This window comes from Hibiscus syriacus, unplaced genomic scaffold (assembly GCF_006381635.1).
Source record: "Hibiscus syriacus cultivar Baekdansim isolate YM2019G1 unplaced genomic scaffold, ASM638163v2 tig00112383_pilon, whole genome shotgun sequence".
NCBI classification, from domain to species: domain Eukaryota; kingdom Viridiplantae; phylum Streptophyta; class Magnoliopsida; order Malvales; family Malvaceae; genus Hibiscus; species Hibiscus syriacus.
Genome location: NW_024063319.1, coordinates 1472174 through 1498138, shown reverse-complemented (window position 1 = coordinate 1498138; position 25965 = coordinate 1472174). Strand labels below are relative to the sequence as shown.

Genomic DNA, 25965 nt, shown 5'->3' with positions numbered 1-25965 from the left:
AATTCTATTCACGGAATGAACACTTTCCTAAATGGATGTCATTTAGAGAGTTATATCTTATTTCTATGTATGTTTGGGGAGTAAAGTTAGTATCGATAAAACTCATATCTACTTCTCTCAGAATGTATACACCGCTACTCGAGTTGATATTGGCAATGGTTTTCATTTCTCTTGTGTGGAAGATCTCAAAAGGTATTTGGGTGTTCTTTTGTTACACAATAAAGTTACTAAGGCAACATACCAATACACAGTGCAAAAATTAAGTGATAAGTTGTCCAATTGGAAAGCCAAATGTTTGTGTAATACCCCAAATTTTGACTAATGACTAAAATATAAGTTTTGAAAGTTTAGTGGCTAAAGCATAAACTTTGAAAAGTTTAGGGACCGAAATTGTAAATTTTAATAGTTATATATTTTAGCCTGTAAATGAACAATTTGGATTAAAACATAGATTTTAATGGGAATTAGATTTTTTGTACGGGATTTGTGTTAAAAGCTATAAAGTGGTAAAGTTCGGTATTGAAATCTGATAACCGTATCGAACCAAAATTTTACGAAAATTTGAAGGATGTTATAAAATGGTTGGAAATATTATTTTCATATTTTATATCAGATAAATTTGGATCAAAACAGTGCAATTTTTCAAATTTGACCGAACAGTGGAATTTTAGTGACTAAAATACAATTTTTGAAAATTGAATGGTAAAATTCGAAATTCAAAGCCAATTTGATCCATCTTTGTCCAGAGAATATTTTATTGGGAGATAATACAATGACATTTGGTAATTTTCAAGATTTATTAAGGGTATTTTTAAGATTTTTCATTAATTGAATATTAAATTCAATTAATTAGAAAATGCCATGTGTTTTATCTTTTAAATACTAGAATAATCATGAAAATTAAGCCATTTCAGCTTCTTTCTTCACCAGGGTCGAACCTCCCAAGCAAAAATAGGTAAAATTTTCATTTTGATTTTTCAAGTTATATGATTAGTTTTTGGATTAAGCTATTAGATAAAGAATTAATCTGCATGAAATTCTCTATCAATTGATATAAATATTTCATGGTGAATATGATTGTGTGATGAGATTTCATGATTAGGGTTTATGGAGAGTTTAGTGATCTTGAAGAATTTTTATGTTTTTGATGTTAGTGATTATTTCTAAAGTGTGTATAATGATTAGAATTAATTGTACATGTGTATATAAGATTTGGCCATGTTAGGGTTTATAGAGAATCATGGGATTTTGATTCAATTTGATGTTGTGATGATTGTAAATACATGAATTTAATCATAGGAGGTTGAATTCATGCTTGAAATTGAATTAAAAGTTCTCCTTAAGTGAGATAAAGTATTCGGCCATAGGGAAGAAAATTGGGGGAATGTTGAAAATTTTCCTATGGATTAGAAATGATATTAGAAGTATTCCATGGGATTTGGAGGTTTTGGAACCTTGGAAGTGAAAAAGGGCTAGTTTACAAGTTCTTGGAATTGTGGGATATTAATGTAAGAATGTAATATTTGAGGGATTCAATGTTGATTTTGATATTTGTAATGCTGGAAATTAAGTTGGAAAGTTGTTTGGAACCAAATTGCAAATTTGGTAAAATTTGAAGTGGAATTCAAAAGGTCCGAAAACCATGGGGGACTTGTTTACAAGTTATTAAATGTACATGTATTATTTGGATAAATTATTGAATGCTGGAAAATTTATTAGTATGCTGAATTTTGAATTAAATATTGAGTTGATGTTGAATTACAAATTTATAAAGTTAGGTGATAAAAATCGAAAGTTTAGGAAAGTTTGGGTTGAAATTTATAATGTTTTGAATTTTGAAGTATTGATTTGGGTATTTTATTAAGTGCTGGAATTTTAGTAATTTATGTGCAATGATTATAATGGTGAAGGACCGTTATGAATTAAATGGAAAGGTGGAGGTGAATTTTAAAAAGAATTCATAATATGTGGCTTATTTGTGTAAATTAGCAAAAGATGAAGGGTTAAGGATAAAAATAAATATTCATGGATTTGGATGAGTATTTTGAGAAGTTGGAAATTATAATGAAAATGTGATTTAGTTGATATCGATTTAATCTCGAATTTTATTTTTTAGATTTTCGAATGTTAAAATTAGCTTATGTTAGTACGATATTAATTTGTAGTTCAAATATTTTGTGTTATAATTTGGTATTTTCATACTATGGTAAATCTAGCAATCTGAAAGATCCGAAAGGAAATGACAAAGCTCGTGACTATGACTATTGTATACAAGTTCTGTATTAAGGAGGTGAGTGCAATTTATTTATTTAATTATTATGATTGATGACTACTTGTGATAAGTCAATATCACCTTGTTTATTTTCAAATATATGAATTATGTTTTGAGTTTGGAAATATATCACTAATATTTTAAAAAGTTTAATGAATAATTTTGGGTATGAACTGCTCATGTCAGGTTTTACGAATGTGAATTAAATATATTTTTAATTCTGATATGATTTTTATCAAATGATTTTGAAATGAACTGAAAGCTCACTGTATGTTAAATTGAGAGTCAAAGGTACAATTGGCATGCCATGAGGTGGAATGATTATCTGTTCTGATTCTGATATACTGTAGTGTACCGGAGTGTACACTAGTATATATATTCTAATCTGAATGCAATTTGTGTGCATTTTGTTATTTCCGATGTGATAGCACTGTGTTCTTCCTAAGGGTGTTTGCGAGGAGATGAAATGGATTATTCATAAGTTCCTCTGGGTTGGACGATAGAAAAACGTGGTGTTCACCTTGTTTGCTAGGAGTAGGTGTGCACTCCAACGAAGGAGGGTGGTATGGGTATGAAACGTTTAATAATCAGAACAAAGCACTTTTGATGAAAGTAACTTTAGACTTATCTCTCAAAAGAAGCAACTTTGGGCTCGTATTTTGCACGGGAAATACAAGATGAGTGAGCTTGTCCCATCTTCCATTAACTGTTATGGTTGCACAAGGCTTTGAAATGGGTTGAACGTGGTTTGGGACGAAGTACGGTGGGGTATTTACTGGTCTCTAGGTGATGGCTCAACCACTAAATTCTGGATTGATAATTGGCTGGAAATTCCAGGAGTTCTTTCTGAGGTTTGTCTTGTCCATGAAGAGTAAATTGATATAAACGCTAAGGTTAATTCCATAGTGGATTTAAATGGTGATTGGAATTGGGAACTTCTTCGACAAGTCCATCCCCCGTTGACCTTACTGTCAATTGATGCTATCATTCTGTCGTCTCCTAATGGGGTCAGAATATTTCTGGTTGAAAATGAGATCGTCGTCGTAAATTCTCTACAACAAGTGCCTACGCTAACAGTACGTTGGTTTTTATGAGTGATAATCGTCCAATTTGGGATGTTTTATCGAGGTATCGTGGTTTACATAGAGTCAAGTTATTGTTATGGCTTATTTGTAAAGGAAAGCTTCTTTCAGATGAAGAACGTGTTCATCGGCATATGTCGGATGACTTAAGCTTTTTATAGAATGTGCGCCAACGCAAGCTGTCTGGGCTAGTTTAATTAAAGCAGCTTTACTTGTTGAGTTTAATAATATGGACATCTTAACTTGGGTTGAGCATAATCTTCGTTACCTTTTGCACTTTCAGAGGATATGTGAGAATTAATGGAGAGTTGCTCTTCGTATCGATCATTTGATGCTTATGGGTGAGACGTAACAAAACAATTTTCGATCCAGAAGCTTTGTAGTCTGATAGCGTGTTTCAAACAAGTTCCAGGTTGGTCGCTGAAGCAGTTCGGGCTATGGAATCAAGAGTGACGTGTATTGGAGGTCGTACTTCTCGCATCGACAGGAGTATCAAGTGGAAACCACCTCTAGATAGTTGGGTGAAGTTGAACATGGACGGTGCTATCAAAACCATGTTGTAGTGTGGATCGATGGTTTCTCAAAGTACATTGGTGTATGTTCAATCCTTGATGCTGAATTATGGGGCATCTAAGAGGGGCTTCGCCTTGCTCGGGTCATGGAGTGGAATAATATTGTTGTTGAAACGGATTGTATGGATGCTATTGAGGCTCTCAAACCATTTTCTAATTTACGGAGAGTTTCTTCTTTGCTTCCCCTATTGCCGTTTTAGTGCGCTGCTCGTGGAATGTTGTTTCGTCACACGCCTCACGAGTGTAATTCAGTAGCTGATGGTTTATCTAAGTTGGATTGGAGTTTACCTTTTGGCACCAAGATTCATTCTTCTCCGTCTGTAATGGGTCTTGAGTTCTTACAGATACTGTGTAATTGCTATAGCATTTTACACTAGTGCACATACCGTATCAAATAATAAATTGATAACAATAAAGTTACGAGTGTCGAATCTCAAAAGGAGCAAAACTTGTTTATAAAAGAGTCTAAGTGTAGAAAAATGTAGGGTTGAAATGGTAATCTAACAAATAGTAAACTCGAAAAATTAGAATAATAAAAGCAGGAGAATGCTACAGCAAACAGTAAAGCAATCAAATTGTTGGACTTATAAATGTTGTTTTTACTTGGTAGCTGACAAAACGATAATGTTGTGCTAATATATTTATGAATTATGCATCAATTAACATCTTAATCATTTCTGAAGAATTAAATACTCAACCAAATGGAATTAACTTTCATAAATACCATAGATTAAACAGTAAACGAAGCATAACACTCGGCATCATACATTTCTATATAATTTAGTTTACTCTCATAAACACTGATGCTGGGACGATAGTAGCATGCAACATCAATAATTTTATCTCTAAAAAACTAAGATCAACACACATAAAGATGCATTTATCTATGAAAACATCTAGTTAAAATTCAGCTCATAAACATAGATCTAAAGCAAATATCACAAGTCAAGCAATTCACCAAACATTTTATGTTCGGTACCAAATAAAAACATGAAATTAATTATCCAAACTTAGTAAAGTTCATCCCTCTCTCTAGCAAATAACACGAAGACAAGATTGGACCCTGATCAGTCACCACTACTATACTGTTGCTCCACTGCTGTTAGTGCACTCCTCTAGTGACGGACTCAAATCTCCACGGCCAGTGGAGAAAAGAAGATAGTAAAATGGGTATGAAGAAATGTTGAAGGAGAAATGTGAAAAATGTGAAAGGAGGCCTTATTTATAATCCACAAATGTCAAAGCATCCACCAATAAAAAATATGTTTTTCCTATATTTTCCAGCCATTGGTGCATCATCCGATCAACATCCCCTACAGCTTCAAGCAATGCTATAACATCAGCGTACAGTTTACAACAAAAAAACATTAAAATTAGGTCAAATTCTATAAGCTCACTCCCTTAATGTAAATAATACTGAAGTTCAATCTCAACCTAAGTAAAAAGATCATAAATAAAAATTCTTTTGGAGAGTTATCATATGCATGGAGATAGTTCAGCCCGTGTAGACTGCTTGTTTAACTTTTAATTTCCTCATTTCCATTTTAAAAAAAGAGAAAAACTAAAGAATAATAAAGAAAGATAAAAAAGGCAACTAAAAGTAAAACGTTTATCATGCATTAAACAAATTAAAGGAAACTAAAGCATATATAAAAAAAAGGGGGAAAACAAACTAAAGGAAAATATATTGCATAAATTAAGTATATATAATACGCCAATTAAGTAAATTAAATCAAAATTTTAAAATTAAAAAAAATAACCCGAAAAGAATGAACAAAATGAATTATAATAAAAAATATATTTAAGAGTAGTTAAAATGATATTAATAAAAGGAGGATCTGTTTGATAACATTTTACATTAATCCTATGATTTTCTTTTCAATTGAATAAAGTTGACCAGATAAAATTAGGTAATTACAAGATTGTGGTTGTAAACATTTATTGTAATTTGAATATTTTCTATTTTTAATAAAATTACCGAATTCTATAAATAACACATATACTCTATTTGAATATGAATCACCTAAAAAAACATATCACCTTAAAATTGAACATAATTTTATTTAAAAAAAAAAACTTCGAGGAATTTGATATTGTTAAATGAAAGAATGAATGGATATGATGGAATACCATTGGAATGAATATACTTACATTGTAATACCAAAAAACAGAATTTATTAGTAGCTATTAATTAAATCCATCTATTTATCCACACACAAAAAATAATTAAATCCATCCACCACCTTCACTTTGCCTTTTATTTTGGAACTGAGTGATAACATATTACTTTTCCCTTAAAAATCTGAATAATCCCATGATTTAACAGTAGGATGGTGGTAGACGATAAGATCCAATTTTCAAATGAAGCATTAATTATGAGTACCATCAATACCGCCATTGTTCAAAGCAAGAAGAAAGCTTAATGTCTCTATTCAAAGTAGATGTTTAACAAACAACCATGTGTTTTGGCGGGATCTCCAAATTGCTCAAATTTTTAATAATAATTATAAAATAATATATATTTAAAATATTTTTTAATAACTGATAATAATACACACCTTATAAATGATATTGTTCGAACTTACAACATTCTAAGAGAATAATACTATGCCCAAAAAGTGGAAACTAGGGGATGTTCACTATGCAGTAAGTAGGGTAAAAAGATGTCCCCACTTGCATTTTTAAGTCAATTTCCTACTCAAAAAGCAACAAAACCACGCGATTTCTATTTTCAACTCGCCAAAACAGCTCCCCCCATGTGCCTCTGCGTACACAGACTCCACCCTTTGTATGTAGCGATTAAAAAAAAACAATTTGGGTCTGGTCCCCCAATGCCCAAAAAGTGGTAGTTAGTTCTAGTTGTAAGCTTCTAACGGTGCCCTTCTAGCTAACCCTTTCTATAAATTCCCCCCCCCCACCCTCTCCTCATTTCCTCACATTCATCTCATCTTCCTTCTTCATGTAATCTTCTTATCCATCTCAGAAATGTTACCATTTTGAGTTTTTTTTTTTTTTTGCTTGCAAAGGTTTTTCTTTTAACTTTTTTTCTTTGCAGGGAAATGGCTTTTCCTAAGGTCTTTTTGTTGGGTTTTCATGCAATGGTGTGTGCTGTTGATGGGTATGGTGGTGGTTGGACTAACGCACATGCAACGTTCTATGGTGGGAGTGATGCTTCGGGGACGATGGGTACGGGGCACTAAATGAATCAACTTTTTACAATGAGTGGGCTTCTTTTTGTTTGATTAATTGTTTTGAGTTTTGGGTTTTGCAGGTGGAGCTTGTGGTTATGGGAACCTGTATAGCCAGGGCTATGGGACGAACACCGCGGCTTTGAGCACGGCTCTGTTCAACAATGGACTGAGCTGTGGGTCGTGCTATGAGATTAAGTGTGTTAATGATGCCAAGTGGTGCCTGCCGGGTTCCATTTTGGTCACGGCCACCAATTTCTGCCCTCCCAACAGTGCTTTGCCGAATAATGCAGGAGGCTGGTGCAACCTCCCCTGCATCACTTTGACCTTTCTCAGCCTGTTTTCCAACACATTGAATAATACAGGTCTGGAATTGTGCCTGTTGCTTACAGAAGGTATGCCAAAATCTCATCTTTTTTACCCTTTCCTCCAGTAAATGCTTTTTTGTTTTTACCTTTTTTTTAACTGCTTAATAACATCAGTTAGTAACACTTCTTGTTGGGGTTTTGAAATTTATAGGGTTGCATGTAGAAGAAAGGGAGGAATCAGGTTCACAATCAATGGCCACTCCTACTTCAACCTATTCCTCATCACCAACGTTGGCGGTGCCGGTGATGTACACGCCGTGGCCATCAAGGGCTCTAGGACCGGTTGGCAGTCCATGTCTCGGAACTGGGGCCAGAACTGGCAAAGCAACAGCTACCTCAACGGTCAAAGCCTCTCATTTAAGGTCACCACCAGTGATGGCAGTACCGTGGTGTCCTACAACGTTGCCCCAGCCGGTTGGTCCTTTGGGCAGACCTTCACTGGTGCCCAATTCCGCTAGAGGAGGTCGCTTGATCAAAATACAGTATATATTCAAAGCAGTGTTCAACGGCAAAACTTTCGAGATAATGTTCTGGAAAAAATTAATTCACGGGATAAAGTACTCCCAAGATTAATTGCTCAAATAAGGTGAAATCCACACTGTTGGCCGTAGGTCGCCATGCCTTCCGGGCGACCTACTAGGTCGCCATGTCTTCCCGGCGAGCTACAAGAGATTGCATGTGCCATGCACGTCCCAACACGCTGGGCATCCGAGGCCATCCGACCGAGGCCATCTGAGAGCATCCGAGGCCATCCGAACGAGCTATACGAGGGCAACCGAGCGAGCTATGCGGGGGAATCCGAAGGAAGCCGAGCGAGGGTAGGTCACCCGGAGTGCATGGCGACCTACAAGGTCGCCCGGAGGGCATGGCGACCTATGTGTTGGGACGTGCATGTGCCATGCAACACGTTCATTCTCACGTTCATTCTCTCTGTTTGAGCAAGGGTAGGTCGCCCGGAGTGCATGGCGACCTACGGCCAACACTGTGGATTTCACCCTATTTGAACAATTAATCTTGGGAGTGCATTAGCTTGTGAATTAATTTCTTTCAGAACATTATCTCGAAAGTTTTACCGTGTTCAACTGGCTTGATTTTTTAGTATATCTGGCTAGCATACTAATACCTATAGAGCCCTATAATGGGACTCTTGGGGTCAGAATTGTGAAAGGGCTTATTTTAAAATAGTCTTTTTACCATTTTGGGTTTTCAGTTTTATTGTTGGGGTAGTGTCCTAATTAAAGGAAGATACCCTTTTTTTACAAGTATTGTAAGGGTAATTTTTCCTTGCGTTGGAGGAGGTGGACATTTACCACCCGCCAATTAACCTATTAGGTCTTATTTTGTTTTGGCCATTGGGATGTTGAAAAGCAGCATTGTATTGGCTTGTAAGCTCAATTTGATCTTGTATATGTAGGAGAGTAATTTGAAAAGTTTGCAATTACCACTGGTAATGCTGATTTACTATTACTATTTACTATGTTCCCATGTTCGTTTCTACTCTTTGGTGTGTGATAAAACTACCAAGTGATTTGAACAACCTTCAATCAAAAGTATATGTTACCATTCATTCCATGGTATAAAAATTAAAATTATGTATAATAAAAAATCTCAAATTAATAATTATATATTAATATTAAACATTTCACTTCAACTTCACGTATTCATTGAGTTTTCTTTCGAGTATATTTATAAGCACCAAGTACAAATATAAATAATTCATATGTGAAAAATTATCATAAATTAAATTATTATAAAATATAATCAAATTGATAATTAGAATAAATATATATTTGTATGAATTAAACGATTTTAATGATTAAAGAATTTATTGTTATTTTTAGAGTTTAGATTCCGAGTTCAAGCTTCCGTGACTATAAGATATTTGAGCGTTTATTGTTATATAATTGAGAATCTCTAAAATAGATACTATTACTTGTAATTACCTTAAATTAATAAAAATATGAATATATTTAAACAAAATATTTATACTATAAAATTAAAAGTTTAAAATTCTCAAAACTAAAACCCTTTGAATTTGAAGCAAGCAAGCACGAAGTTTCTTAGAAACTTCACTTGTGTGTTATTATATAAGGATGAAGTACACACAAATCCTTTAATTACAAGGCATTACTTTGTTGTGTCACTCTACTATTGAAAATTATAAAATAGTCTTTTGACTATAGAGTGAAACTTTGTTAAGTCATTTAACTACTAAAAGTTATAAAATTGTCATCCGACTTTTCATATATTCCAAACTCATCATTTTCGTTAAAAATTAATGACAATATGAACTGGATGTTAACCCGTTGACTAAGATACGATAGTTGTTTGAGATTTTGAGATCAAATTTTATCATATCACAATCAACATGTTAACATTCAGCTTAGACTACCGTAAATTTTTTTAACAAAAAGAGAAGTTTAAAACGTACGAATAATCGAATGATCATTTTATAACTTTTAAGAAATATGATACTCAACGAAATAACATCCTAAAATCAAAAGATCATTTGCGTAATTTACCCTAATGGTAACAGTTACAGTAGCCGAAGAGGCGATATCATGAGGAGTCAGCCACGTGAATTAACACAACGCCCATTTCTCCTCCTCCACACCATCACCATATTCCCTCTTTTAGCTTTATCATTATCGTCAGTTTCAATGGCGTGATTTGACGAACCTATACGTTTACATCCAGTGTGATACACCTTCGATTTGTGGGGTCAAAACAGAACATTGAATTTAACTTTTTTCCTGAAACTTTTTTCCTTTTTATAAAAGGGTCCAATTGGACAAATATCAATCTTACATTTTCATTGTATATCAATACATATATATTCGTAATATTTCTCATTGTGGTGTCCTAATTTTTTCGGATAGCTCTGCATCGCTGAGTCCGTGTTGTGTCGTATCCGTATAGCGTGTCCATAATTCTTAAAAGTCATGTATAAACCCCTGGATTGCTCAATGATGTTGAAGCTGCTGCATGTATGAAGTAGTGGGGTGACATGCAAACGTGCTCGAGAATCGAAATTCAAAAGCATAGTGGGAGGAAAGGGGGCAAGACTTACTCGGGAATACAATGGCTCATCAAACATGGTAAAGGCACAGGGGCCAGACGTGGAAGGCCAACTACCAGGGGTAGTATCGTATCCAGTTCCGGGACCTTGTACAAAACCACCATTAACATGATAATCTGCAGGAGTTTCATGAAAATTCATCTCTGCCACAGGAGGGAACTTGGCATCATTCAGTGTATTAAGAGTGTACGAGAAGAAGGGGCACTGTCCACCCAGTTGCAGCTGCAACGATCTGTTTCCGTTCAAATCATTCAGGACACTGTTTTCTTGTCCAGAACTTGATAGATCAGAACTTTTTCCGGTCCCAAAGTAACCCGAATAACTTCCAAAGGAGGAACTTGCAGAGCCCTCCACATCTCTGGTACCATAATATTGTCAAAGGTCATTTCCATAAACAAACAAAAAATGTAGAAACTGACAATAATCTGCCATGCCACTTGTGATCTACATTACATACCAACATCTTCGTCTTGTGTTTTACAAAATATTTCTAGAAAACCTACTCACCTGTGGGGAATCCAATTCAGGTCATCTGACAAGGCCATATGTCTACTGTCATGAGTAGGCATCCATGCAAGATTTTGGAGTTGTTCAATGCCCATGCTATAGGGTACCTGCATTTCATTTCGGAACTGCAAGAGAAAGGCTTGTTAAGATACCATATTCTTGTGACTTTTAAGGAATATATAAAGCAGTAAAACATTCAGAGCATATCACACATTCTTACCTGACTTGTGCATTCTAACGACAGAAGCTGCTGCTGCTTTCCTAAATTTTCCTGCCAAAAGAAGGTAGATAAGGTAAGAGTCTGTAGTGTACGAACATATTTGGCGCTCATTATTTAATCTTTCAGAGAGAGGATCACAACTTCATGTAGTTTCCAGTGGCACTCATCAGTTCACGTTGCACAGCAAATTACTGTTTTTTTAGCAACTTCCACACATGCCCCTGGGAGAGCACTCTTATCATTTTCTATGAAAAAACTAACTACACAGGAACATGGCATACCTTATGGGCTTGAATTTGATTTAGGGATTCCTCGAGTGAATCTTCCATTTGCCCCAATTGTTCTACATTGTTGATCTTGTCTATGTTAGTCCAACAGCTGAGAAGCCAATACTAATATTAGCAAAAGTTGACAGATAGCATATTTACCAGATAATAATAACACAAAAACTAAACTCTGCATCTCACCTTAGTCTCCTGTGTACTTCAGAAAGGCGAGTCTGTAATAGTCTTGCTTGGTTAGTCAGGTCCTGCACATAGAAATCATAGAGATATCGAAAAGCATGTCAGAATGAAGATTAACATGGTCTTGGTATTTTGAATTATCATTATCCATCAAGGTAACAAGTCACATCCATACATACCTCTATTGTCTGTGTGCTAGGGAAAACGGGAAAAAAGAATAAGTCATAATACTAATAGAAATATATTGTAGAATTGAAGCAGATGAATGAACTATACTAGGAGACATTTGTGCTGAGAAGAAGAAGATCAATGTGCACCTTGTACCCAGATATTCATGAATATTTACATCATGGTCCAACTTCTTGAATGTTTTTTTCAGTGCCTAGACTCTCAAAGAGAAAAGAAACTATGTAATTGATAAGAATGACGATGTTTCGTGCATGCAAGAAAATGATAAAAAGCAAACAAAGATCGTAACATTCTAAAAGAGAGCGAGTCTAGGAAACAACTTACTTCAAGGCTTTCCAATTTTCTGTTCCAGTAAAAAGAGGAATGAGAATGCCAGTAAATTTCATTTCAATAAGTATAACATTAAACTGTTAAGAATGAAAGATAAATAAGGTGATTGTCAACTCAGAAAATGCAGCCACACCTTTTAGCTCGTTCCTGTGGAGTGAGTTGAGCGAACTTTTCAATGATCTCCTCAATGCTGCCGGGTTCACACAGTAGAATAAAATAAATGAATGTGCCTACCATAAATGTTAGCCTTATATATATATACATATATGAAAAGTTTATCAGTGGTGTTCGAGCAAATCTTAAGGAAACTCTGAAATTCCACCACATTAGTAACATGTTGGGAGCTGCATCGTCTACTTCACTATGTTATAATATACTTGCACACCTTTGCATATTTTGTAACTATCATGCGTCTCTCAAAGGCAAAACCAAGTTATAGCAACTGCCTTATTTTTTGTATGTGAACACTTCCTAAAGAACAATAACAAATATTTAATCACTTCCTAGTTATTGCTCCTAAGAGAAAATGGTAAAACCAGAGCCTGCCCCTTTCGACAACGACGATCGTTGAGACAAATTATCAACATTATAAACTATAAGTCAACATCTGAGTTGATATTCATCATTAAACAGTTGATGCCAATGCTTCACCAAAAAGATGTTTGCAAGCACTACACTAATCCAATTCGAACCGCTATCTATCAATCCTGTTCAAAGCTAAGTATATGAAGAAGAAAAAGGTGATAATGGAATGGATACCTGCGCTTCCCAATGCACAAGGAAGGCTTGTTAGTTGGGGAGAACATAAGGAGAACAATTTCTACATCACATAGGATAGATAGCTCATTAGCTTTTTTCACGATGCCATGCTTCCTTTTGGCATAGGTCGCCTGACGGCCATTTGGGTTCTCTAACTTCTTTATCTTTAGCTTAACCCTTCCCATCCTGCATTTTCAAAAATCTCATAATTGAGTGTTGGAGTCCCATGGAATATACTTCAATTAATGAAATTTATGCGATGACCACAATAAAAACACCTCCTTTGTGCCTTTCAAAAAAAATAGTGAGCAGTAGTCATCATATTAGTGTAGAAGCTGAAACAAATATGATCAAACTAAATGAACCCAGAAAAAGAAACCCACTTTAAAATTCATGTAATGATCTTTTTTTTATCTGCTTTTGTGCTTTTGGGTTCATAAACTTGCAAGAAAGAAAGAAAAGGGCATACCCAAATGAAGAAAAAAAAAATCAAACGACGAGTTGAAAGCGCATGATGCAAAACGTCATAAAAGTGGGGGGATTGGGTTGATTATTCAGCCATGGAAGAGAGAACCAGAGGGGGGGGAGAGAGAATATGAGAGAAAGAGAGAGAAGGTAGAGAAAGAGTGTGTGGGGGAAGGAAGAGAGCATAGAAGTAGGATTGTGTTTACACAAGCGGGTGAGCGGCAAAAGCGATCGTAAGAATAGGGGGATCATCGTCACACAACAAACAGAACCCCTTCCTCCAAACCTTAAGGCTAAACCCTACTTTGCCCCCACAATTACTGCCCAACACAATTTGGACAACACTATTTTTTTTATTGTTTTGTGTTTAATAATATTTTATGAATTTTAAATTTTTTATAAGGTAAAGTATATAAATGATCCATTATATTGTTAAAAGTGGATTATTCATAAGTTACAGACACGTCTTTTTCTTTTAAAAATTTGACTATCGTTTGAGTTAGACGTTAAGTTGTTGACTAAGACATGATAAAATCTGATTAAAAAATCGTTTGAGTTTATATTATGGCATCGAGTCAATGTCTGGAACATTATCTCGTCAAGTCAGAAAGCAGTGCTTAAAAGCAACGGCAGTGTAAGTAGACATATTAAATTATGATTTTATCATATCTCAATCAGCAGGTTAACGTCCAACTCATATGATCTTCAATTTTTAAATGAAAAATGACAAATTTAGAACATAGGAATATTCAGGTGATATTTGTAACTTAATAGTAGAGGGACTCAACAAAACAATATTATAATTAAGATACTACTGTATAATTTTTAATAATAAGAAAAATCGACAAAATAATGTCCTAATCGAAAAACTATTTGTGTACTTTATTCTTTTAAAAAATAAATCAATTTTATGCTTTTTCATTAAAGTTAGGATTGATGAAGTTCAAATTGATTAACCGAATAATTTTTCAAGAGGGGGAAATTGAATTTTTGAATTTAGGGAGTAAGGAGTATCAAGATGAAACAATTTGCACAAGGATTTATAGTGGTTCGACTTCTCAACCAATCTCACTTAGGATTTTCTAACAAATCTGCTAATTTGTTCTTTCTTTTTCCAAGACAAAGAGATAATCTTTACAACTCTCTAGCTTTTAAAGGCTAAGCTAGAACAAATCCCCTTTACAAAGGTTAAAAGAAGTAATCAAGAAAACCTTACAAAGGTAGGTGTTTACAAAGATTAAGCTCACAAGAAAAACAATTAAAAGATTTGCAATGAGCTCAAACATATATGTATAAGAGAAAAGGAAAAATAAAGAGTGAAAAAAGTTTTTCTCTTGATCACTGTTTCTTGGATAGGTGTTGTCCAACTTTCTTCAAGTGTCTTCAACTTGTTTTTATATATTAGAATGAGTTTTTGGTCGTTTCTAGCCATTGGGGATGTTTTGGAGCCGTTGGGATTAATTTTCTGCAAAATAAAACTACCCAGAATATGGAGTATCGATGCTCCTTTCATGAGTATTAGTACCACCTTTATAATATTTAAATAAACTAACTGTTAAAGACCGTTGGGCTTTACTAGTATCAATACTATGCTTCATGGTATCGATACCACTATGTAAAGTCGTATCGATACCCCTTGAGTATCGATACCTATTTTGCATTCTGGAATTTGAGTCGTTTGGAAAACAATTGGTAGTATCGATGCTACCTATAGATAATCGATACTTCTCTTACCTTTGGTATCGGTACCACATAAACAATATCGATACTGTTTATGTGGTATCGATATTGTAAGAACAGTATCGGTACTACGTACTCAGAAAACTGTTTTGTTATCAAATTCTAGTTTAATGGACTTTGAATTATTTTTGAAAAGCTTTGAACAAATTCAATCAAGTTCAAAAATATTTTGCCTTAATTTGTTATATCAAAATATTATAAAACATGGTTCAACAATTACATATAAATAATCATATTTAATTATTTGTATGGTTTAATATTTTTTATCTATCTATATCTAAGTAAAAGTAATTCTCCAATTAAATGAGAATGAGATTACTCGATTGAACTTTTAGCGGTACTTTATTGAGGACAGCTGAGTTAAGAGTAATAAAATTAGGGTAAACTACATAAATGATACATAACTATGGATTGGGTCATGAATGACCACCATTTTCAAATTTGTTTCAATATGACCATTGAACTATTTAAATGATTTCAATAAAACCACCCGTCGTTAACACTTAACGGAAGTGTCTATATGGCAGTTAACAAAATTAGTATAATCAAAGCACGGATCCTTGTAAAGTTACGTATTCGTAGTGCTGAAACTTTGCTTTGTTTTCTTTCATTTTGGACACTATTTGTGTATGATTTGTTTCATTGGATTCATTTAATGCAATTTGATCCTGATTTTATTTTTAATTTGTCTAATGCCTTAACTGAGCATTAATTTTAAATCTTTTATTCTAGTCATGTATTAAATTTATAGATTAAATTCCCTGGATTTTAGAATTAATCAATTTGATCACCAAGATTAACTTTAATTCTTAATTTTTAATCAGGTCCTAATTTCAATTTAATTTAACAAATTTATTTCTCTAATGAAATTATGACACATGTCACAATCTTATGATTATAATTTGAATATTAACTATAATATATATAATATATATTTTTATCATTAACTATAATATTATATATATTATAATTTGAATATTAAATTATTTTTTAGTGATTTCATATATATATAATCATTTCATATAAATATGAAAACAATAAATTTAGTTTAAAAATATTAAAATCTTAAAAGAATTATAAATAAACTATTAGATTTATTTTATTAATTTAAGTGTTGTCATATTCTCAATTAGCCTAACTTATCCGTTTTTATTTTTTATCATTAACTACAATATATATATATATATATATATATATATATATATATATATATATAATATTATAATTGAATCCTAAATATTGGAGTTAGCTTATTGGTTAAGGCTTGCTTGATTACTAATTAATTTTGTGTTCAAATCCAATTAAGTTATTTTGATTTTTTTTGCCTAAACTTGAACAAGTTATATAACATATGTATTATCTCAATAACAAGCGTGAGAATTAGTTTAGTGGTTAAGGCATGTGCAGGTTACCTTTGGGACTCAAGTTGGATTCCCTTGGGTGTTAAAATGCATCTTTATTTATTTTCACTTCAATTCAAAAGGTGGCATGTGTCTCCTTTTGATTGGATTGAAAATTTATTAAATTAAAAAACCTCTAATTAGATAGTGACACGTGTCACAATTTGATTGGAGAAATGAATTTATTAAATTAAATTGAAATTAGGACAAAATTAAGAATTAAAGTTAATATTGCTGATCAAATTGATTAATTTTAAAATCTAAGGGATTTAATCTATAAATTTAATACATGACTAGAATAAAAAAATTTAATGTTAATGCTCAAATTAATTCATTAGACAAATTAAAAATAGAATCAGGATCAAATTGCATTAAATGAAAATCCAAGAAAACAAATCACTCACAAGCAGTGACCAAAGTGGAAGAAAACAAAGCAGAGTTCCAGCGCTGCGAATGCATAACTTTACAAGGACTTGTGCCTTAATTATACCAATTTTGTTATCTTCCACGTAGACACTTCCGTTAACATTGTGGCTATATTGAAATCATTTATATAATTTAGTGGTCATATTGATGCAAATTTGAAAATTATGGTCATTTCGCGACCTAGCCCATAATTATGTGTTTATTTATGTAGTTTACCCTAAAAATTATATCAAGGATTTTGAATATGGTATGGAATCAATTTAGGTATATATATATATATATATATATATATATATATATACTAAAAGAATCATAAGCTACCAAAAGGAAAAAAAATGTGCCACGAAGGTAGAGATAAACGTGCCATAAAGACAGAGAACATGTAACAAATACATAATTGTTCTTATTAGAAAACTAAAAATAGAAAAGAAAAAAGATAACTGGAGGGCGACAACAACATCAAAACTAGTGTCGCCGTTGATTAAACAAAATTAAGGAATAAAAAGTTATATTGATCAATAAAATTGACACATTGTAAAGAAGAAGAAAATGGAAGAGGGGGAGTAGTCAATTTAGGTATTTAATTATAAAAAAACTTGTATTTGTTTCATTTTTCATATATTTAGATTATAAAAATAATTTATTTATGTATATTTTCACATGTTGTTGTATTTTTTAATGTTCATGTTACTTTCTTATGTTCCATTGTAATTACTATTTTATATGAGATTTGTGTCATGTAACACCCCAAGTTTTACGATGTTATATTTTGGCTAAATTTGATAATGAATATTATTTTAATATCAAATATTTAATTCATTGTTAGATTTAATGAATAATAATGGACTAAGTGAGGTATGAAATGTTTGTTTTGTGAAGAAGTATTAAAATTAAAGTTAAGGCAATTGTCAAAAAATAAAAATAAAAATAAAAATTAAAGCTAATAATCAAATTGAAAAGAATATAAAATATGAGAGGTAAAATGTTGATTTTTCTAAAAGAGACCAAGACATAGATATTTGTAGATTTTAGTCCTTTTATGATTGTTAATAACCACTAATAAAATAGACAAATTAAAGGAAATTGTAAATAAAAAAATTTAAAAATAGGAAATCATTTAAAGATTAAAGATAATTTTTATAACATATGATAAAATTACCTTCAAGTACTTATGATTTCATTAAATTTGTTATATTTTATTAAAAAATCAATCATAATTATCTATAAGAAATGAGCAACATAAAAGAAATAAGATTAAAATAAAAATAATTAGAAAAATAAAAAAAAAGTACTAAAGAAATTAAAAATAAATATTTTTTTATTTTCCATTCTTCCTCTTTCTTTCCTATATTTTTATTTTTTATTATTTTTCCATTATTTTTTATTTTTTTTGGTTTCAATCCAGTCAAAACAAAAGTACAAAACTACCTCATTATTAAATTTTATATTTTTTCTCCCATGATTCTCTCTGATTCCCATAGCGTTCTTCCCATTGATAATATCGAAAACCCTAGCGGTTCTCCTGCGATCAGCCCGTCAGGAAGGCCGCCAGACGGAGCGAGTCATATCAGTTTGATTGTGTTGTTGGAACGATCAGGGAGCCAAATAACGAAAGAAGACTTATCGACCGAAAAGAAAGCCAATAACTATGTTTAATCTTCGTCTCCTGCAGGGGTGAATGTGATTAGGGATTCAAATAGCAAAACACAACCGCAATAGCAGCCGTTATTTTGCGATAGCGTCGCTGTCCGAAATCGATATTTGGGAAAATTGTGGTGGGTAGCAAAATCACGACAATAGCAGTTCGTCGCGGCCTCAATTTAGCGTTTAATAGTAAATAGCGTCGATAACGGGACACTATTTTTGTTATTCAACAGTGACTTAAAAAATAGAACAAGTAAAATTGAAATTTTCATTCAAAAGCACAAGGAATATATTCCTTGCAATCTACACTTTGCAAAATTAAAAAATGGTAGCAAAAGCTAATTGAAAATAAAGAAAAAAAAAATCTGCAAAACAAGTACAAAAGAAAGAAATCCAAAGTTCCAAACAAAAGCTTTGTAAATTAAAAAAATAGAGAGTAATCGAGCAAGCAAGACTCACCATTCACCAAGGTAAAGACCAAACCGAGAAGGGAACAAGCCGAGAAGAAGTTGAGCAGGCCAAGAACAAACGAGCTTTGGCTTCCATTTGACAAGGTAAGAAATCCCTATATCTATCATCTAAGTTTAGAAGAATTAGAAAAAAAATCAGAACGCAAAAAAGAATAAAAAAACAATGAGTTATAAATATAAGAAGAAAAAATAGAAATAGTAGATCAAAATATCAAATAGACGCTAAAACAATTACTTAAAACATTATTATTTTTTAACGTTTCCGATAAAAAATTACCTAAAACATTTTCGATAAAAAATTACCTAAAACATTATTATTTTTTAATATTTTCGGTAAAAATATTACCTAAAATATTATTATTTCTACCAGAAATGTTATTATTGGGCGCTTTACCAGGTTTGTTAACATATCCGCTAAAACGCTACCTAAAACATTATTTTTTCTACCGGAAATGTTAAAAAATATTAATATTTTAGGTAAAAAATAATGTTTTAGGTAATTTTTTACTTAACACTTCTTTATAAATGCTATCTAAAACATTATTTTTCAATCGGAAATGTTAATTTCGCTACTTAATATCCGGTAGAAAAATTCTGGTAGAAAAATAATGTTTGAGGTAGCGCCCATATTAATATTTCCGGTAGAAAAATAATGTTTTAGGTAGAACTTTACTTGAAATGTTAAAAAATAATAACATTTCCGGTAGCGCATTTCCAGTAGAAAATAATATTTTAGGTAGCGCTCAATATTAACATTTCTAGTAGAAAAATAATGATTTAGGTAGCGCTTTATCGAAAATGTTAAAAAAATAATAAAATTCCTAGTAGCGTATTTTTAGTAAAAAAAATAATGTTTTAGGTAGTGCCCAATATTAACATTTTCAATAGAAAAATAATGATTTAGGTAGCGTTTTATCGGAAATGTTAAAAAAATAATAACATTTCCAGTTTATCCTAAAACATTATTTTTGAGAGTAAAAGAAAAAAATTAATATAAAAAACTAAAATATATATGCCATACGTGTCAACAAAATGGAGAATTAGAGAGCTTTTTAATTATTTTAAACAATTTATAGGATATATTTTTAAGGAATATTTTAATTTGTCATCCTCCCACCTTTAAGAATTTATAATTTAATCCTTATTTTAGAATGTAAACTTTAGTTTTTATTTAATTTAATCCTAATTTCACTAATCTAAAATTCTTTAATTTAAATTTCTTTAACTTGATGTATGTACGAATTTCAGTTTTTATTGAATTGAAGCATGCCACCACGTACAGAAAAATTCTCGACTGAAGGATTAGAAGGTGCACCAAGTAATGATATAGGTTGGCATTTTGGAGACCCAGTCCCAAATTCGAAAGGAAATGTTGTATGTAAACTTTGTGGCAAAGTTACGAAATGAGAAATAACACGTTTTAAAGAGCACATTGCTCATAAAACCGGTGAAGTTGCACCATGACCTAATGTTACTGGTATGTAATACTTTATAATTATTTTTTTGACACATTTTCTTTATAATTATTTTTAAATGTTAACAATAAATATTATACATAATTACTAATGAGATTTCTCTTTATTTGATTACAAGTATCATTAGAGAAAGCATGATGAAATTACTTAAAGAAGTCAAGGAAAAAAAATGGACCAAAGAAGAAGAACAAATGAATTCTTATCACAATTAAGGGAAGATGAAGATGAATTCATTAATGATGTTTCTGCTATGAGACAAGCCACTCGAGAAAGTATCCAATTACAACACGAGTGGCATAAAAGAGAAGAATTCAGACGAAGTACAGGTGGTCGGGGTAATATTTATGAAGAATGACGATCTTCTTCTCATGGATCATTTGAAAGATATCATGGAGAAAGATCCATCTCAAGCGAGACTGAATTTACTTTAAGGGGTACTATACCTGAATTGGTTAAGAGCAAAATCTCAAGACAGCCAAATGTTAGTGAGTCTATTTTGAATACATTGCGTAATCAAGAGGTCTCAAAATTTTTAATATATGATCGACTTCATTTCGAATTAGCAAGCTCGCCTTGGTTATATTACTTAATTCAAGTATCAATGAAAATTGGACAAGGTGTAAAGCTCCCAACACCTTATGAGATTTCAGATGTGTATTTGACATCGGAGTATGAACAAGTTCGTGAATGGGTAAATGGATTGAAAACGGATTGGAAACAATTGTGTGCAACTCTGATGTGTGATGGTTGGACCAACAGTTTAAATCAAATGCACATAATCAACTTCCTTGTTTACTGTAGTAAAGGAACCATATTTTGGAAATATGTGGATGTCTCGAGCGTTTGTAGTAGAGATGATGAATTCTACTACAATTTGCTAGATAAAGTTGTGGAAGAAATTGGGGAAGAGTATATTATCTAAATAGTGACTGACAACGAGGCAACAATGAAAGCCGTTGGAAAAATATTAATGTTGAAAAGAAACCATCATTATTGGACCTCATGTGCAGCTCACTGCTTAGATTTATGTCTTGAGGATATTGGAAAAACGTTTAACGTAGCAAAAGTGTTAGAGGAAGCGAAAAAAGTGACTTGCTTCATATATAATCACATTTGGACCGTTGATTTGATGAATAAGTATACTCATGGTTAGCAGATTCTTCGCCCTGCTCTTACTCAATTCGCTACTCATTTCATACAACTTTAGAAGATAACAATGCAAAAACAAGGTATGAGAGAAATGTTCAACTCAAAGGTTAGTATTTTTTATAATTAGTTAATATTTATGATTTTATTTAGTTTCAATTTTTAAATAAGTTAAATTATGTTATTGGTTTTTTTCTTATAAAAATGTAGGAATTTAGAGAATCAAAATGGGGACAACAAAAATCATGATCAGCTTACGAAACCAAAAAAATTGTTTTGGGAAAACAACAAACAATAAAACCCTATTTCCATATGCAATGGGGTTAGGGGAGGTGGGGTAGTAGGCTACCCCCAACGCCAGGTTGAGAGCAACTTCCGTGGGATACCTCCGGCAGTAAGAAAAGTAAAAATAAAGATAAAATACAATGCATGTATAGATAAATCAATAAATACATAGTTGAGGGCAGTTTCCCTTCCAATTAATTCCTACGTAAATATCTCTGCTTATAGACAGAAACGTAAGTCCCGGTTAAATTTAAATAGAGGAAACATGAAGAGAAGAAAACACAGAAGTCAGCGATAGCAAGCTACTAGAAGGAATAAAGTCAAATGGGTTAAAACCCAAACTAAGGCAACCCTACTCCGCTACCCTAGTTCTAAGCCTTCATAAATTCCAATGACAGAAACATATTGTTGGGATTTTCAGAAGCTCGATTCGACAACTGTAACAGTTTGCAAAGAGGGGTCGGAACGGTTTTTGAGTTTAGGGAGTAAGGAGATTGAAAGATAGAGAATTGTACAGCGATTTAGAGTGGTTCAACTCTCTCAACCAAAGTCTACGTCCACTACCTTAGCTATCCACACTAAGGATTTTCCAACAAATTCACTAATTTGTTCTTTCTTTTGAGGATAAAGAGTAACCTTACAAACCCCCTAGTTTTTCTGGGCTAAACTAGAACCTTTCCCTAGCTATTACACGGGATAAGCTAGAACCTTTCCCCTTTACAAAATGATAAAATAAGTAAACAATAAAACCTCTCTAAGGTAGGTGTTTACAAGATTGAGCTCTTAAGAACAAAATATTTACAAGAGAAAGATGAAATAAGAATGAAAAACTCTTCTCTTGTGTTTGATTGCTTGGATAGTTGTTCTCTTTCTTCTTCAAGTGTCCTTAGCTTGTATTTATAGCTTGGAATGTGTTTGATGTTGTATATAGTCGTTGGGGATGTTTTAGAGCCGTTTGGGGATGATTTTTCTACTCAAAAGGCTGCCCATAACATGGTGCATCGGTGCACTATCATGGTGCATCGATACCCCTTCATTAAATTCAAATAAACTAGCCGTTACTAGCCATTGCAGCCTTCGTGCATGGATGCACAACAAGATGCATCGATGCACAACCTTGATGCATCGATGGACAAAAGGATGCATCGATGCACTAATTGCATTTGGTGTTTGAGTGCATGGATGCTCTGCATGGTGCATCGATGCACTAGTTCAGGTGCATGGATGCACTGCAGGGATGCATGGATGCACTGCAGGGGTGCATGGATGCACTTTGACACCCTTTAGCATTTTGGCTCAAATCCGAATTTAATGGACTTTGAATTATTTTTGAAACATTTTAAAACTTTGAATAAATTCAATTAAGTCCAAAAACATTTTGTAAATTCAATTCAAGTCCAAAAAACCATTTTACCTTAAATTGTTATATCAAAACATAGTTCAACACGTATAAATAGTATAATTCATGGAAAATACAACAAAGGCATAAAAAGAAGACAGAGATGCTACACCCTATGGCTGTAACCCACACTACTCGACTACCCTGGTCTTAAGTCTCCATACTTTCCTATCATAGGTCATGTCCTCGCTAAGGGCTAAATACTTCAAATCAGATCTCACGCAGTCTACCCACTTCCTCCTTGGTCGTCCTCTCCTTCTGGCACCGTCGACTGTAATCGACTCTACCTCCAGACCGCATCCGACGGTTGTCGCCTAAGGATGTGCCCAAACCACCGTAGTCTTCCCTCCCTCAATTTTTCGGATACAGGCACCACCCCCAAGGACATCCTAATTGTAGAGTTTGGTGTCATGTCCCACAATGTCCTACCACATACCCATCGAAGCATTTTCATTTCTGCAGCCTCCATCATTCTTACGTGATCCTTCTTGATTTTTGGGAAAAGATTTTTGGAAAAAAAGCCATTGACATCATTAAAGTTTACGAACCTCTAGTCAAAGTGTTGAAGCTTGTGGATAGTGATGAAAAACCAACCATGGGCTTTATTTATGAGGTCGTTGATAGAGTCAAACACACAATTAAGGAAAATTGTCGATATTCCACTAAGTATAAAAGGATTATTGACAATAGGTGAAATTTTATTCATTCCGACTTGCATTCAGCTGGTAAGATAAAATATTTCATTTAATTAAGAGTTATTTCCTCAATCATGAATTGAGCATTTTCTTATAAATTATGATTAGGTTATTTCCTTAATCCTCAATTTCAATTTGGGGTGAAGCATTATGAGAATGTATTGGCAGAAATATTAGAAGGTACAAGATCAGTGATTGAAAGATTAGAACCTTCTATTGATAATCAAATCAGACTGGTTAATCAAGTTAGATTCAAGTACAATATTTGTAACTTAGTTAAATAATTTAAAATTGATTTTTTTTGCATTTTACTCAAACTTTTATTTATGCAGTTGTTACTATTTCGAAGTAAACACGAGACATTCGGTACTCCACAAGCACAAAGAACTTGGAATCAAATAAATATGGGTAAATAGTTAATTAAATTATTTATTTTATATTATATAATTATATTGTACATTTTGATGTCAGTTTGAAATTTAAATAATAATATGCTGCTGAGTGGTGGATGATATATGGCACATGCACTCCTGAATTACAACGATTAGCAATTAAAGTGCTTAGTGAGACAACTTCTGCATCAAATTATGAACGAAACTGGAGCACATTCAGCTATATTCACACCAAATCAAGAAACATATTGAAGTTCAAAAAACTTGAGAAACTAGTGTTTACGTATTACAATATGAGGCTTAAATGAGGCATCAAAAAAGAATGAGCATTGATGATATAAACACTAGTTACAATCCTATCAACCTTGATCACATCTTTGAAGATGTTGATCCACTATCAGAATGGCTTCAGGAGAGAGATAATCCATTACCAGATGGTGAAAATGCCAGTGTGTTGCCTGTGGATACCTCAGATGAAGAAATGAATGTTGACGGTCAGTCTCAACAACAACATTTATCTCATTCAAGTTCTAGTACAATGCCAAGTCAGAGTTGTGGACCCGATGTTGGATGTTTAAGTCCAATTAATGACAATGACAGATAAATTGGTGATGGTGGTGAAATTAGATCTTTTGATCGGTATGGAGAAGAATATGAGGTTCATACTGGTAGTGGACATTTCTGTGAAATGTCAGAATTTGGAGGAAATATATATAATGTATCTAGTAGAGAAAGAAGTGAATCCAAACCTCGATCAAAAGAAAAAGGGAAAGGCACCGAAAAGCATACTTCTGAAGGTTCTTCTTTCGGCAGAAGATTGACTTCTAGTAACCTTGGGTATAGTGATTCATCTACTATCACTCATGGTTTTTTTCCACCAGGACAATCTTCATATTTTCAACCTTCACACGGTTATTATCCACCATTTCCTCATTACAGTATTGTAACACCTAACCCGTATCCGAACCGGATACGAATTTGAGATGTCACATTGACTTTTTAAAACATTTGATTGTACAATATAGATAAAAATCTTAAACTTTCATTATAATAAAACTAAATAATTTACATAAGTATAATCAAAAGGATTACAAAATCGATCAGACCATGTTTGATTTAAACGATCCTTTACATGCCAACAAAATAACATATAACCAAATACAGACAGTTTAAATCAATTCTGATATGATCTTCAACGGATTGATGATGTCTTGCCCGCTTGCCCTAATTGGGATCTCCTTGTTTCTTTGAATCTACGTGTGAAACACTCACACGCTAAGTCACAGACTTAGTGAGGCATAACATTAATGCAATAATGAAATTATGTAACATGCAATCATATAATATCATAATGTAATAATCATCATCATATATATACTCAACAAAACATATATAGAC

At 32.8% G+C, this 25965-nt stretch overlaps 2 protein-coding genes across 3 annotated transcripts; one reads left to right on the top strand and one right to left on the bottom strand.

Moving 5' to 3' along the window:
- Positions 1 to 6851: 6851 nt before the first annotated feature.
- Positions 6852 to 8065, top strand: LOC120178863. The gene is made up of 4 exons (XM_039184643.1): positions 6852 to 6887; positions 6982 to 7112; positions 7198 to 7509; positions 7634 to 8065. Coding segments are annotated over exons 1-4 (867 nt in total). The 5' UTR covers positions 6852 to 6885; the 3' UTR covers positions 8056 to 8065.
- A 2262-nt stretch (positions 8066 to 10327) lies between these two features.
- Positions 10328 to 13733, bottom strand: LOC120178862 (agamous-like MADS-box protein AGL30). 2 transcript variants are annotated; one of them, XM_039184641.1, is made up of 12 exons: positions 13500 to 13732; positions 13031 to 13216; positions 12405 to 12461; positions 12266 to 12284; positions 12070 to 12134; positions 11932 to 11947; positions 11756 to 11817; positions 11570 to 11666; positions 11289 to 11339; positions 11069 to 11193; positions 10553 to 10919; positions 10328 to 10463 (listed from the first exon to the last, which is right to left on the bottom strand). In XM_039184641.1, the coding sequence occupies exons 2-12, from the start codon at positions 13213 to 13215 to the stop codon at positions 10446 to 10448; spliced, it is 1062 nt and encodes a 353-aa protein (XP_039040572.1). In that variant the 5' UTR covers position 13216; positions 13500 to 13732; the 3' UTR covers positions 10328 to 10445. The 2 variants fall into 2 exon arrangements, with proteins under 2 accessions (XP_039040572.1, XP_039040573.1); XM_039184642.1 differs by lacking the exons at positions 11932 to 11947; positions 12070 to 12134 and having other exon boundaries at positions 13500 to 13733.
- Between the last annotated feature and the right edge of the window lie 12232 nt (positions 13734 to 25965).